This window comes from Salvelinus sp. IW2-2015, linkage group LG6.1, assembly GCF_002910315.2.
Source record: "Salvelinus sp. IW2-2015 linkage group LG6.1, ASM291031v2, whole genome shotgun sequence".
In the NCBI taxonomy this organism is placed as follows: Eukaryota; Metazoa; Chordata; class Actinopteri; order Salmoniformes; family Salmonidae; genus Salvelinus; species Salvelinus sp. IW2-2015.
The window spans coordinates 2,555,359-2,571,442 of NC_036845.1; the positions used below are offsets into that span (position 1 = coordinate 2,555,359).

At 45.6% G+C, this 16,084-nt stretch overlaps 1 protein-coding gene across 1 annotated transcript in view; it reads left to right on the forward strand.

Moving 5' to 3' along the window:
• LOC111964608 (rho GTPase-activating protein 33-like) overlaps positions 1-16,084 on the forward strand; it is a 56,978-nt gene that overhangs the window by 26,053 nt on the left and 14,841 nt on the right. Inside the window, exons 4-17 of the mRNA XM_070443789.1 lie at positions 2,876-2,962; positions 3,247-3,384; positions 3,735-3,827; positions 4,331-4,453; positions 5,233-5,310; positions 5,670-5,736; positions 11,796-11,846; positions 13,119-13,268; positions 13,614-13,716; positions 13,875-14,019; positions 14,125-14,207; positions 14,451-14,558; positions 14,742-14,890; positions 15,820-15,933. Coding sequence (XP_070299890.1) covers positions 2,876-2,962; positions 3,247-3,384; positions 3,735-3,827; positions 4,331-4,453; positions 5,233-5,310; positions 5,670-5,736; positions 11,796-11,846; positions 13,119-13,268; positions 13,614-13,716; positions 13,875-14,019; positions 14,125-14,207; positions 14,451-14,558; positions 14,742-14,890; positions 15,820-15,933 — 1,489 coding nt within the window. The remainder of the gene's footprint in view (positions 1-2,875; positions 2,963-3,246; positions 3,385-3,734; positions 3,828-4,330; positions 4,454-5,232; positions 5,311-5,669; positions 5,737-11,795; positions 11,847-13,118; positions 13,269-13,613; positions 13,717-13,874; positions 14,020-14,124; positions 14,208-14,450; positions 14,559-14,741; positions 14,891-15,819; positions 15,934-16,084) is intronic.

Here is a 16,084-nt window from a genome sequence, read left to right on the forward strand (position 1 = left end):
TACTGTAGTGACGACAACCCCAGCCTCATGTTTGTAATGTTACTGTTAGTGACGACAACCCCAGCCTCATGTTGTAATGTTACTGTAGTGACAACAACCCCAGCCTCATGTTGTATGTTACTGTAGTGACGACAACCCCAGCTCATGTTGTAATGTTACTGTAGTGACGACAACCCCAGCCTCATGTTGTTAATGTTACTGTAGTGACGACAACCCCAGCCTCATGTTGTTAATGTATTACTGTTAGTGACGACAAACCCCAGCCTCATGTTGTAATGTTACTGTAGTGACGACAACCCCAGCCTCATGTTGTAATGTTACTGTAGTGACGACAACCCCAGCCTCATGTTGTAATGTTACTGTAGTGACGACAACCCCAGCCTCATGTTGTAATGTTTCGGTAGTGACGACAACCCCAGCCTCATGTTGAAATGTTACTGTAGTGACGACAACCCCAGCCTCATGTTGTAATGTTACTGTAGTGACGACAACCCCAGCCTCATGTTTGTAATGTTACTGTAGTGACGACAACCCCAGCCTCATGTTGTAATGTTACTGTAGTGACGACAACCCAGCCTCATGTTGAAATGTTACTGTAGTGACGACAACCCAGCCTCATGTTGTAATGTTACTGTAGTGACGACAACCCAGCCCATGTTGTAATGTTACTGTAGTGACGACAACCCCAGCTCATGTTGTAATGTTACTGTAGTGACGACAACCCAGCCTCATGTGTAATGTTACTGTAGTGACGAACAACCCCAGCCTCATGTTGTAATGTTACTGTAGTGACGACAACCCCAGCCTCATGTTGTAATGTTACTGTAGTGACGACAACCCCAGCCTCATGTTGTAATGTTACTGTAGTGACGACAACCCAGCCTCATGTTGTAATGTTACTGTAGTGACGACAACCCAGCCTCATGTTGTAATGTTACTGTAGTGACGACAACCCCAGCCTCATGTTGAAATGTTACTGTAGTGACGACAACCCAGCCTCATGTTGAAATGTTACTGTAGTGACGACAACCCCAGCCTCATGTTGAAATGTTACTGTAGTGACGACAACCCCAGCCTCATGTTTAATGTTACTGTAGTGACGACAACCCCAGCCTCATGTTGTAATGTTACTGTAGTGACGACAACCCAGCCTCATTTGTAATGTTACTGTAGTGACGACAACCCCAGCCTCATGTTGAAATGTTACTGTAGTGACGACAACCCCAGCTATGTTGAAATGTTACTGTAGTGACGACAACCCCAGCCTCATGTTGAAATGTTACTGTAGTGACGACAACCCAGCTCATGTTGTAATGTTACTGTAGTGACGACAACCCCAGCCTCATGTTGTAATGTTACTGTAGTGACGACAACCCCAGCCTCATGTTGTAATGTTACTGTAGTGACGACAACCCAGCCTCATGTTGAAATGTTACTGTAGTGACGACAACCCCAGCCTCATGTTGTACTGTTACTGTAGTGACGACAACCCAGCCTCATGTTTGTAATGTTACTGTAGTGACGACAACCCAGCCTCATGTTGAAATGTTACTGTAGTGACGACAACCCCAGCCTCATGTTGTAATGTTACTGTAGTGACGACAACCCCAGCCTCATGTTGTAATGTTACTGTAGTGACGACAACCCCAGCCTCATGTTGTAATGTATACTGTAGTGACGACAACCCCAGCCTCGTGTTGTAATGTTACTGTAGTGACGACAACCCAGCCTCGTGTTGAAATGTTATTGTAGTGACGACAACCCCAGCCTCGGTGTTGTAATGTTACTGTAGTGACGACAACCCCAGCCTCGTGTTGAAATGTTACTGTAGTGACGACAACCCCAGCCTCGTGTTGTAATGTTACTGTAGTGACGACAACCCCAGCCTCGTGTTGTAATGTTACTGTAGTGACGACAACCCCAGCCTCGTGTTGTAATGTTACTGTAGTGACGACAACCCCAGCCTCATGTTGTAATGTTACTGTAGTGACGACAACCCCAGCCTCGTGTTGTAAATGTTACTGTAGTGACGACAACCCCAGCCTCGTGTTGTAATGTTACTGTAGTGACGACAACCCAGCCATCATGTTTGTACCTCTCTCCTGAGTCTCTCTCCTCTATATCCCTCTCCCCCTCTTTCTACCTCTCTCCACTGAGTCTCTCTCCTCTTTATCCCTCTCCCCCTCTTTCTACCTCTCTCCACTGAGTCTCTCTCCTCTTTATCCCTCTCTCTCTGTATCTTTCTCTGAGGCGTTAGTCGTAGTGGATGTGATGTGAAAGTCCGAGGTCCACAACACTGCCTGTCTCATTTCAGATGAAAGTATTTTCTATTTTAATCTGCCTGGAGCCTCAACACCGCCCTCACTTCTTCCTCCTCTTCCCCAAAAAAGACAAAAGACAAAAAAACACATGACTGTTTTCCTTTTGTGCTTGTTTGTAGAAGCCCATTTGTTTGTAAATCCGGGCCACCAGAACCCCATGGGTGTCCTACGGCTCCACCCGAGGCTTTCTATTAACTACACATGGCTCTGATGTCACTAGTTTAGCAGGCGTGTCTTTTCACAGCTTTCACATAGATGTTGTCGGCCATTTTGAAAGATCTCCTCTGATTTAGTTGGCTGCTTTATTAGAAGATGCAGAATCTGGGCGACTAGGAGGGAGGTTCTGTAAAAGGTACCAGGCAAGGATTGCGATTTCCCTGGATATAATGTATCCTGATCGTGTGTGTAGGTATAGGAGGGTGCTTTGCAGTATCCTTGTATATGTGTTTGCTTATTCGGTGTACAGTAGGCTATATGTTTTGTATAGTTGCTCCACCTGTTCCTCTGACCCATGCTTGTGTGTGTGTGTGTGTGTGTGTGTTTCTGTTCCTCAGTTGCAGTTTGCGAACGAGCAGAGCGATGCCAGCTGGATCTCGGGCTCTGCCAAAGACCTGGTTTTCCTGGTGCAGGTGTCCTGCCAGGTGAGTGGGCACGGCCACATACCCTCGCCAAACACGAGTGCACACGCACTCGCACATCTCCTTGCCAGGGCTATATCTAACCCAGACACATTCACACCAACACGTACACTTTGACAGATTGGGAATATATTTCCCCCTCCCTCTCTCCTCCTGTCTGACTTATTCCCCCCCTTCCTTGCTCTCCTCCTCACATTAATATTTCTGTCCCCTCTTCTTTCCCTCTCGCTGTCTCGCGTGCTCTCTCTCTTTCTCTCTCTGTCTCTCCGTCTGTCTGTGTGATGTAGGCTAAGACGTGGATGGTTCGGCGCTCCTATGAGGAGTTCCGTACTCTGGACGCTCACCTCCACCAGTGTATCTACGACCGGCGTTACTCCCAGCTGCTGCCCCTGCCACCCCTCAGCGAGATCGGGGACAGGGTAGAGGTGAGTGGGGACTGTGGGAGAGCTTATTTGTTGAGGGGGTTATGTAGCATTCTGGCTGAATTAGCTGTAGAATGTTTTTCTGTACTGTATGGAGGTCGATGGTACCGCTGTAGGTTAGCATGAAGACCTCTGAGAATGACATGAAATTACCTTCATCGAGGTTATGTAGTCATCGTTGTCTGTGACCTGTCTGTCTCTGTACACATTTGTTCTCTGATTCTAGCAGGTGTTGATATTAGGGTCACCTGTCTTCATCTATGGTATCTGGGAGTAGATGTATGTAAATGGCTGTCGGCTCCTACAGTAGCTGTGTGTTAAGTCCTGCGTCAGTTGTTTTTGTTGTTTATCAGATCTTCACCCCGCTGCTGTCGGAGTACCTGAGCCGCCTCTCCATGATCGTGGACAACAAGCTCAACTGTGGGCCTGTGCTCAGCTGGATGGAGGTGAGACTATTAAAGTGTCTTTAGAAAACATAAGAGAGTGGGCTGTGTGGTCCAGTGGTTACAGCCGCTGACCCCGGCTCACATATATGCCAGAGTCAGCATGGGTTCGAATCTGGCCCACTGCCTTTTGATTCTCCCTCCCCCATCTTTCACACGGTAGTACTATCTCTTCAATAAAGCTAAAAAAAACTTGGTGGGACTCCTTTTTTTTTTTTTAAGGAGTGGGGCTGCCCCTCCCCCTGAAGACGTTGAAAGAAAGAGTGAAGGTGAGAATAAGCTGTAAAAACATGGAAACATAAGAAATTGGCCAGAGAAAGAAGACAATTGTTGGGGAAGATCAAAGAAGAGTGGGAGAGAGAAAGACAGACCTAGAGAGACAGGCTTTGTCTTACCACCTGTGCATTAGCCCTACTACTATAATTAAGGGATATTGAGAAAGTGGTGTAATTATTTGCCCGTCTATTCCTTAAACAACAGAGGTTTGTGTTTGCTGTTCCRCCCAGATTGACAACCGTGGGAATCGGTTCCTCCTGAAAGAGGAAGCTTCGCTCAACGTTCCCGCCATCGCCGCTGCTCATGTCATCAAGCGCTACACGGCGCAGGCCAGCGACGAGATCTCCATTGAGGTATGGAGCTGCTGCAGGGATACACAGAACCAAATGAGATTTACATTAGTGGCACTCATAGTTTTCAGATTTCTATGTCACCTCTGTCTGGGCCTTGGTCTCTCTGTTTGGCTGTCACCTTCCTTTTTCTTCTTTTTTTCCTTTTCCATCTTCCTGTTCTGTCTATTCCTGTCCTCATCTCCTCCTCCTGCTCTACATACTGCTCCTCTTTCTGTTTCTGGGCCACAGCACCCCGGAATGGGGTGACCCAAACACCGAGGCACATTTTAGCGCTTCTGTCTCTCTCTCTCTTTCCGTCTCACTCTCATTTTGTCTCTCTCTCGTGCTCTCTATCTCTTTCCGTCTCACTCTCATTTTGTCTCTCTCTCGTGCTCTCTATCTCTTTCCGTCTCACTCTCATTTTGTCTCTCTCTCGCGCTCTCTCTCTCTGTTTCTCTCTCTGTTTCTTATCTCCTCTCTGTCCTGTCCTCCTTACAGTGAGGAATGGCAACTGTATCTCATCTGTTCTCCTTATCTGTTATCTGAAATAAGTGTGAGGAGTTCAGCCAAATCGGGCAGGATACATTATGCCCTGATCCAGCTTGTTGTGTCTGGATAATGTTTCGTTTTGGGGCTGGTGTTTTGACTGCCGAGGCTGTATTATGTGTGTTGATGTACTTTTGGCCCTGGTGGTGGTGGGGGGGTGATGTTAAATGAAGTCATCTGGCTCGTTTGCCTGTAGACTTTGTCTGAAGTCGGAGGTTGTTTAATGTCTTTGTCTAATGTGTGTGTCTCTCCAGGTGGGAGATATCCTGTCTGTAATTGATATGCCACCCAAAGAGGACTCCAACTGGTGGAGGGGGAAGCATGGCTTCCAGGTACACGACACAATCACTGGAGACTTCCACCACTGGCTGTCTCCCTCACCCGCACGCCTGTCTCCCTCACCCACTCTAAAGAGTCCCGCTGCAGAACAACAGTTCTCCAGATGATGGCTACATTCACTATCTCACGTCTTCATGTTTCTGTACTTCCTTTTTCCCTTCTCGTTTTGTTTCCTCTTTCTTTATATTTCTTTCTTTCACTGTTCTCTATTTTCACCAAGCTTCTACTTTTAACTCATTTGCTCTTGTTTTTTAACCTATGTCATGTGTAAGCTATTGTGTGTGTGTGCCCAAGTTTTTGTGTGTCCGTGCTTGTTATCCTCAGTTACTTTGATGGTCTTTCCCCACTTTAGGTGGGCTTCTTCCCCAGTGAGTGTGTGGAGCTCATCAGCGAGAAGCCTCAGTCCACCGCTAAAATAGGTAGCTTACACACACACACACACACACACACATTATGACACCACCATACTGAATCCCACTTACTGTACATTATCACATACAATGCCTTCGGAAAGTACTCAAACCCCTTGACCGTTTCCACATTTTGTTGCGTTAATCTTATTCAGAAATGTTTTCCTCGTAAATCTACAGACGATACCCCATAATGACAAAGCGAAAACGGGTATAAAATAAAAAACAGGAATACCTTATTTACGTAAGTATTCAGACCCTTTGCTATGAGACTCAAAATTGAGCTCAGGTGCATCCCGTTTCCATTGATCATCCTTGATGTTTCTACAACTTGATTGGAGTCCACCTGTGGTAAATTCAATTGATTGGACATGATTTGTAAAGGCACACACATGTCTATATAAAGGTCCCACCAAACCATGAGGTCGAAGGAATTGTCCGTAGAGCTCTGAGACAGGATTGTTTCGAGGCACAGATCTGGGGAAGGGTACCAAAAGAACACCGTGCCCTCCATTCTTAAATGCAAAAGTTTGTCACCACCAAGACTCTTCCTAGAGCTGGCCCGCCCAGCCAAACTGAGCAATTAGGGGGAGAAAGGCCTTGGTCAGGGAGGTGACCAAGAACCCGATGGTCACTTTGACTGGGCTCTAGTGTTCCTCTGTGGAGATGGGAGAACATTCCAGAAGGACAACCATCTCTGCAGCACTCCACCAATCAGGCCTTTATTGTAAAGTGGCCAGATGGAAGCCACTCTTCAGTAAAAGGCACATAACAGCCCGCTTGGAGTTTGCCTTTAGGAGTCTTTAGACTCTCAGAACATGAGAAACAAGATTCTCTGGTCTGATAAAACCAAGACTGAGTATTTTGGCCTAAATGCCAAGGATCATGTCTGGAGAAAACCTGGCACCATCCCTACGGTGAAGAATGGTGGTGGCAGCATCTTGCTGTGTGGATGTTTTTCAGCGGTGGGGACTGGGAGACCAGTCAGGATTGAAGGGAAAGATGAATGGAGCAAAGTACAGAGAGATCCTTGATGAAAACCTGCTCCAGAGCACTCTGGACCTCAGACTGGGGTGAAGGTTCACCTTCCATTAGGACAACGATCCTAAGCACACAGCCATGACAACGCAGGAGTGGCTTCGGGACAAGTCTCTGAATGTCCCTGAGTGGCCCAGCCAGAGCCTGAACTTGAACCCGGTCGAACATCTCTAGAGAGACCTGACAATAGCTGTGCAGCGATGCTCCCCATCCAACCTGACAGAGCTTGAAGATCTGCAGAGAAAAATGGGAGAAACTCCCCAAATACAGGTGTGCCAAGCTTGTAGCGTCATACCCAAGAATACTCGAGGCTGTAATCGCTGCCAAAGATGCTTCAACAAAGTACTGAGTAAACGGTCTGAATACTTATGTAAATGTAATATTTCTGTTTTTTTAAGTAAATTTGCAAACATTTATGAACTGTTTTTGCTTTGTCATTATGGGTTACTGTGTGTAATTTGAGGGGGGGGGGAACAACTTAATACATTTTAGAATAAGGCTGTAACGTAGGGGTATGAATACTTTCCGAATGCACTGTCACCAGATCAATGTCAGATGTATTGAGTGACGTTTGTGTTTCCAGATGGAGATCCAGCCAACGCCAGCGCACCAGGACCTCCCTCTCCTACATCTGGTAAACAGACGCAATCAACCAATCAATCACTACTGTATGAGTATTCAGTCTCCACAGAGCGTGTCGACGGTTTTGCAGGGGCTGGCTTGAAATGAGTTTGACAACATGCAGTACTAGCTGTCATGGTTACTATGTTTTCTTTCTGGCATGCAGCATATATTGCTTATATTTAATTGAACTGTATATAACAGCCACTTTTCCTCCCTCCCTTGTATCTTCGTCTTGTAAGTCTTCTAAGTAAACATTATAAAATGATATCTCTCTCTAGACAATTTTTTTATTAAAGGATCCATGACCTCGTGTTATAACCAGAAACACACAGCGGATCACATAGTTTCACAATTACTCAGCCCATAGGTTATTTTGCTTGCCTAATGTGGTCACCACAACATCTTTGCTATCTTCATATTTGTATCTCCGACCACAGTATATCTCTGTTTTGGGAGTGCGAAGTACAGAACAACAATGTATTTAGCTGGTGTTTCAACCGCCTTCCTGTTGTATCTATTGCCTTTCTCTCTTTTTCTCTCTCTCAGTTCCTCAGCCTTGGTACCTAAGACTTGCTGGTAACAACAACTGAAATGGAATTTCTCTCATTAATCTATTTGTCATCTAATCAGAGTCCTTCCACCGTCCTTATCTTTCCTAACGCCTCATCTCTCCCCTTAATGCAGGGCCTGTATAACACACATTTCCCCTTAAGCCAACCAGGAAACGTACAATAGCCATTTATACAACTAGCCAAGCCTAGGGCTGTTCACATGGCAGGAGTGGTGAGGATGTTTTTAGAGTAGAATTAGTGTACATGTATTTTAGAGTCACCCATAAATCATAAAACACAATGGAGCTTGTTGTATAAATGAGAAGCAAGTCATTGTTTTAGAGGAAGACGATACAGGTTTATTATGACCAATGACAATCATTATTTCCTTGCTCCTAATCTTCACGATGCGTTCAAGTAATCTGCTGCTGCTTATTGTTCTAATGATGTTGGTGGTCGTGGCTCATTGGTCCAGAACACGACCCAGCCTCCTACTAGTGTTCATGCTCCAGCTCCCACTAAACTCTCCTATTTTCTCATGTATTTTCACCCGTTTTATATTTGATGACGATGATGACATTCATGGATACACATACACACGTGAACACACATGTTTGCAGGCACTTCTCTGTACACACAAACAAAGACACGCCCCTCACAAAGATGGACCCCTCACCCACCACAATAGTCTCTCTTTCCCACTGTAGTGTCATTACTCAGCAGCTCTCTGTCGCCCCCCTCTGACAGTTTCTAAGAAGCACGGCAAGCTGATGGGATTCCTGCGCACCTTTATGAAGTCCAGGCCCACCAAGCAGAAGCTCAAACAGAGAGGCATTCTTAAGGAGAGGGTGTTCGGCTGTGACCTGGGAGAGCACCTCCTCAACTCAGGACTGGACGGTACATAAAACACACACTTATCCTCACGTAACCTTTTGGGGATGTAAAGTAGTTGTCAGTATCTTTGGGCTTGTTATTTTTATAGTAATGTAAGAGTGAGTAGCTGGCTGCAGAGAGTGAGCGGTTTTGGTGTGTCAAGTGAACTCGGAACAATATTTAAGTCAATCATGCCATTTTAGGATCCCATTAGTGCTTCGGAGTTGATGAAATGGGCCCATTGCCCTAGTTAGATTTCTACAGTTCTAATTCTAGAGTCTCAGGGAGTCATCTCTGTGTGTCCTTGAGAGCCTGGTCTGGTTTGGTGTACTACTGTAACGTGTGACAAGGATCTTTGTGGGCTTCTCCAGTTCCACAGGTTCTGAAGAGCTGCTCAGAGTTCATAGAGAAGCATGGTGTGGTGGACGGCATCTACAGGCACTCTGGAGTCTCCTCCAACATTCAGAAACTCCGGTACCACTCCTCATGCTAACCCTGCATGTCAGGCCCTGAACCTGTAAAGACTTAGAAGAACTACATAGATCATTGACTGCATTCATAAGATACATATAGGCAAATATGCAATACTTTTTTGGCATTCAACCCTATTTGACACTCTCTCTGTCCACCAGACATGAGTTTGACAGTGAGAACGTTCCAGACCTGACCAAGGATATGTACATGCAGGACATCCACTGTGTGGGGTCCCTGTGTAAGCTCTACTTCAGAGAGCTNCTAGCTAGCCATTTCACATCGGTTACACCAGCCTAATCTCGGGAGTTGATAGTGTTGAAGTCATAAACAGCGCAATGCTTGAAGCACAGTGAAGAGCTGCTGGCAAAATGCACGAAAGTGCTGTTTGAATGAATGCTTACGAGCCTGCTGCTGCCTACCATCTCTGTCAGACTGCTCTATCAAATATCAAATCATAGACTTAATTATAACATAATAACACACAGAAATACGAGCCTTTGGTCATTAATATGGTCGAATCCGGAAACTATCATTTCGAAAACAAAACTTTTATTATTATCGCATATACCCTGACTCTGCGTGCAAGGAACACAAGAGAAGTGACACAATTTCACCTTAATTAATATTAGTTAATATTGCCTGCTAACCTGGATTTCTTTTAGCTAAATATGCAGGTTTAAAAAATATATACTTCTGTATATTGATTTTAAGAAAGGCATTGATGTTTATGGTTAGGTACACTTTGGAGCAACGACAGTCCTTTTTCCGTGAATGCGCACCGCATCGATTATATGCAACGCAGGACACGCTAGATAAACTAGTAATATCATCAACCATGTGTAGTTAACTAGTGATTATGATTGATTGATTGTTTTTTATAAGATAAGTTTAATGCTAGCTAGCAACTTCCCTTGGCTTCTTACTGCATTCGCGTAACAGGCAGGCTCCTCGTGGAGTGCAATGAGAGGCAGGTGGTTAGAGCGTTGGACTAGTTAACTGTAAGGTTGCAAGATTGAATCCCCGAGCTGACATGGTAAAACTCTGTCGTTCTGCCCCTGAACAAGGCAGTTAACCCACCGTTCCTAGGCCGTCATTGAAAATAAGAATGTGTTCTTAACTGACTTGCCTAGTTAAATAAAGGTGTAAAAAAAAATGTGTCCAAAAAATACAGATTTCCGATTGTTATGAAAACTTGAAATCGGCCCTAATTAATCGGCCATTCCGATTAATCGGTCGACCTCTAGTTGACAGTGCATGTTAGAGCAAAAACCAAGCCATGAGGTCGAAGGAATTGTCCATAGAGCTCTGAGGCAGGATTGTGTCGAGGCACAGATCTGGGGAAGGGTACCAAAAGAACACAGTGGCCTTCATCATTCTTAAATGGAAGAAGTTTTGCACCACCAAGACTCTTCCTAGAGCTGGCCAAACTGAGCAATTGGTGGAGAAGGGCCTTCGTCAGGGAGGTGACCAAGAACCCGATGGTCACTTTGACAGGGCTCTATAGTTCCTCTGTGGAGATGGTTGTCCTTCTGGAAGGTTCTCCCATCTCTGCAGCACTCCATCAATCAGGCCTTTATGGTAAAGTGTCCAGATGGAAGCCACTCCTCAGTAAAAGGCACATGACAGCCTGCTTGGAGTTTGCCAAAAGGCACCTAAAGACTCAGACCATGAGAAACAAGATTTTCTGGTCTGATAAAACCAAGACTGAACTCTTTGGCCTAAATGCCAAGCATCACTTCTGGAGGAAACCTGGCAACATCCCTACGGGGAAGCATGGTGGTGGCAGCATCTTGCTGTGGGGATGTTTTTCAGTGGCGGGGACTGGGAGACTAGTCAGGATTGAGGGAAAGATGAACGGAGCAAAGTACAGAGAGATCCTTGATGAAAACCTACTCCAGAACGCTCAGGACTTCAGACTGGGGCAAAGGTTCAACTTCCAACAGGACAACGACCCTAAGCACACAACCAAGACAACGCAGGAGTGGCTTCGGGACAAGTCTCTGAATGTCCTTGAGTGGCCCAGCCAGAGCCCGAACTTGAACCTGATCGAACATCTCTGGAGAGACCTGAAAATAGCTGTGCAGCAACGCTCCCCATCCAACCTGACAGAGCTTGAGAGGATCTGCAGAGAAAAATGGGAGAAACTCCCCAAATACAGGTCTGCCAAGCTTGTAGCGTCATACCCAAGAAGACTCGGCTGTAATCACTGCCAAAGGTGCTTCAACAAAGCACTGAGTAAACGGTCGGAATACTTATGTAAATGTCATATTTCATTTTTTTATTTTATTTAATACATTTGTAAACATTTAGAAAAAGCTGTTTTTGCTTTGTTATTATGGGGTACTGTGTGTAGTTTGAGGGATATTTTTTTTATCCATTTTAGAATCAGGCTGTAACGTAACAATGTGGAAAAAGTCAAGGGGTATGAATACTTTCTGAATGCACTGTACACCTGCACTGTGTCACCAGATCAATGTCAGATGTATTGAGTGACGTTTGTGTTTCCAGATGGAGATCCAGCCAACTCCAGCGCACCAGGACCTCCCTCTCCTACATCCGGTAAACAGACGCAATCAACCAATCACTGCTGTATGAGTATTTAGTCTCCACAGAGCGTGTCGAAGGTTTTGCAGGGGCTGGCTTGAAATGAGGTTGACAACATGTAGTATTAACTGTCATGGTTACTTTTTTCCATTATGGCATGCAGCACATATCGCTTATTATATTTAATTGAACCGTATATAACAGCCACTTTTCCTCCCTCTCTCTTGTATCTTCGTCTTGTAAACATCTAGACAATTTTTTATTTAAGGATACATGATCTTGTGGTGTTAACCAGATACACACAGCGGATCACGTGACATTACATAGTTTCACAATTACTCAGCCCATAGGTTGTTTTGCTTGCTTAATGTGGTCACCACAACATCTTTGCAATCTTCATATTTGTATCTCTGACCACAGTATATCTCTGTTCTGTACTTCGCACTCCCAAAACAATGTATTTAGCTGGTGTTCCAACCGCCTTCCTGTTGTATCTATTGCCTTTTTCTCTTTCTCTCTCTCTCTCTCAGTTCCTCAGCCTTGGTACCTAAGACTTGCTGGTAACAACAACTGAAATGGAATTTCTCTCTCATTAATCTATTTGTCATCTAATCAGAGTCCTTCCACCGTCCTTATCTTTCCTAACGCCTCATCTCTCCCCTTAATGCAGGGCCTGTATAACACATTTCCCCTTAAGCCAACCAGGAAACGTACAATAGCCATTTATACAACTAGCCAAGCCTAGGGCTGTTCACATGCAGGAGTGGTGAGGATGTTTTTAGAGTAGAATTAGTGTACATGTATTTTAGAGTCACCCATAAATCATAGGAACACAATGGAGCTTGTTGTATAAATGAGAAGCAAGTCGTTGTTATAGAGGAAGACGATACAGGTTTATTATGACCAATGACAATCATTATTTCCTTAATCCTAATCTTCACGATGCGTCCAAGTAATCTGCTGCTGCTTATTGTTCTAATGATGTTGGTGGTCGTGGCTCATTGGTCCAGAACACGACCCAGCCTCCTACTAGTGTCCATGCTCCAGCTCCCACTAAACTCTCCTATTTTCTCATGTCTTTTCATCCGTTTATATTTGATGACGATGATGACATTTATGTTAAACATTCACATATGGATACACACACACACACACATTTGCAGGCACGTGTACACACACACAAAGACACGCCCCTCACAGAGATGGACCCCCTCACCCACCACAATAGTCTCTCTTTCCCACTGTAGTGTCAATACTCAGCAGCTCTTTGTCGCCCCCCTCTGACAGTTTCTAAGAAGCACGGCAAGCTGATGGGATTCCTGCGCACCTTTATGAAGTCCAGGCCCACCAAGCAGAAGCTCAAACAGAGAGGCATTCTTAAGGAGAGGGTGTTCGGCTGTGACCTGGGAGAGCACCTGCTCAACTCAGGACTGGACGGTACATAAAACACACTTATCCTCACATAACCTTTTGGGGATGCAAAGTAGTTGTCAGTATCTTTGGGCTTGTTATTTTTATAGTAATGTAAGAGTGAGTAGCTGGCTGCAGAGAGTGAGCGGTTTTGGTGTGTCAAGTGAACTCGGAACAATATTTAAGTCAATCATGCCATTTTAGGATCCCATTAGTGCTTCGGAGTTGATGAAATGGGCCCATTGCCCTAGTTAGATTTCTACAGTTCTAATTCTAGAGTCTCAGGGAGTCATCTCTGTGTGTCCTTGAGAGCCTGGTCTGGTTTGGTGTACTACTGTAACGTGTGACAAGGATCTTTGTGGGCTTCTCCAGTTCCACAGGTTCTGAAGAGCTGCTCAGAGTTCATAGAGAAGCATGGTGTGGTGGACGGCATCTACAGGCACTCTGGAGTCTCCTCCAACATTCAGAAACTCCGGTACCACTCCTCATGCTAACCCTGCATGTCAGGCCCTGAACCTGTAAAGACTTAGAAGAACTACATAGATCATTGACTGCATTCATAAGATACATATAGGCAAATATGCAATACTTTTTTGGCATTCAACCCTATTTGACACTCTCTCTGTCCACCAGACATGAGTTTGACAGTGAGAACGTTCCAGACCTGACCAAGGATATGTACATGCAGGACATCCACTGTGTGGGGTCCCTGTGTAAGCTCTACTTCAGAGAGCTMCCCAACCCCCTGCTCACCTACCAGCTCTACGACAAGTTTGCTGTGAGTACATGACCATAACCCAACACAACTCCCTCCAACTGAAAGCGCTGTCCATTGTCAAAGGCTAAACTTGCCATCTGTTTTTTCCCTGGTCTTCCTCCGTAGGACTGTATGGGAGAGATGACGGACGACGAGCGCATGGTTAAAGTACATGATGTCATCCAGCAGCTCCCACCACCACACTACAGGTATACACAACACAGCCATGGAGACAGAGACTACATATATACACAACACAGCCATGGAGACAGAGACTACAGGTATACACAACACAGCCATGGAGACAGAGACTACAGGTATACACAGCCATGGAGGGAGACAGAGACTACGGGTATACACACAACACAGCCATGGAGGGAGAGACTACAGGTATACACAGCCATGGAGACAGATCCCAGATTGTGGACTAATGTTGTCTTTCTCTCTGTCAGGACCCTGGAGTACCTCATTAGACACCTGGCTGGTCTGGCCACCTGCAGCGGAGAGACCAACATGCACATCAAGAACCTGGCCATCGTCTGGGCCCCCAACCTGCTCAGGTGTGTGTCTGTACCTACCTACTGTACCTGCATGTGTGCGTTGTGGATCGTTCATATAGAAATATATTGTTCAGAACAAGTGTGCCTCTGACATGTACAGTGAGGAATCATGTCAGCTCTATTCATGACATTTCTGTCTGGAGTTGATGAACATGGTGTGGCTGTGTGTTGTCTCTGTGGCAGGTCTATGGCGATCGAGGCGGTGGGTCTGAGTGGTGCTGACCCGTTTAAGGAGGTGCGGATCCAGTCTGTGGTGGTGGAGTTTCTCCTCGGTCACGTGGACGTGCTCTTCAGTGACTCCTTCACCTCTGTAGGACGCTTCACAGGCACAGGTACACACATCACCATAACCCCAACGCTGGCTTCTCTAACCGTCACTGGACACAATCTTCCTAACTTGAGTTCCATTTGTGTGGAAAAACACACATTTCCCATTGAAATCGATGCATGCATCAGTCGGCAATCATCAGTGACGTGTTTTGATTTCAAGTTAGGATTCGACTGAAAATGTCTTCTCTCCTTCAGAGTGCTTCCTCTGTCTTCTCTCCCTCTGTATCAGCTCTGTGGTTTTGTGTTATCAATGCCACACACCGAGCATTTACCTCAGAGCCTCAAAGCCTCTTTTTATTACCTACGGTAACTAGCTTTACTACTCAGCCAGCCAGGCTTCCTCTATCCTCTACTTAATGCTTGTAGTTGTCTGGTTAAACAGAGAGCTTTGGTTAAAGCCCTGTATATAATGAATGACACTTCTACCTCCATTACAACTGTCACGACCGCCCGCTGTCCTCCGCTTTTTACCCCGCAAATGCTGTAAGTCTATGAAAGCAACTCTACTTGAATGACTCTGTGATACTAATATTTCATTGCACTCTTTGTCTTGCCTCGCAGCACAGTAGAACATGTGTATGAATAGTCTAAAATGGCAGTAATATAAGTGATTTCAGCATGGAAAGATTTTTCCACTGCATCAATTTGCTCCAAAAAGTAGTACAATATTTGGCAACACTTTGTTCTTTACTCTTAATAAACATCAGTATTAAATATGGAATAAAACTGAAAACTTGCCATAAAGTGAGCCCTCAGCCACACTGATGATGTAGCCATCCCACTGGGCACAGACTTCAATTAAATGTCTATTCCATGTTGATTCAATGTAATTTCATTGAAATGATGTGGAAACAACGTTGATTCAACCAATGTATGCCCAGTGTGATGGAAGCAGCAGCAGATAGTGAGCGAGAGCTCTGTGTCTCCGTAGCAACGGGCAAGCTGGAGTGTAAGGTCTCTCGGCAGCACCAGAGAACCAGGCTGGTGAGTCTGCAGGAGGCCAGGGGTGAGGAGGAGGGCCTCGCTACGTTGACTGCCAAAAGAGGTGCCTGGGGCACTAAGGACCCTCCTCACCCCTGGCCTCCCCCACCTCCTCCTCACCCCTGGCCTCCACCACCTCCTCCTCACCCCTGGCCTCCCCCACCTCCTCCTCACCCCTTGCCTCCCCCACCTCCTCCTCACCTGAGCCTCCCCCA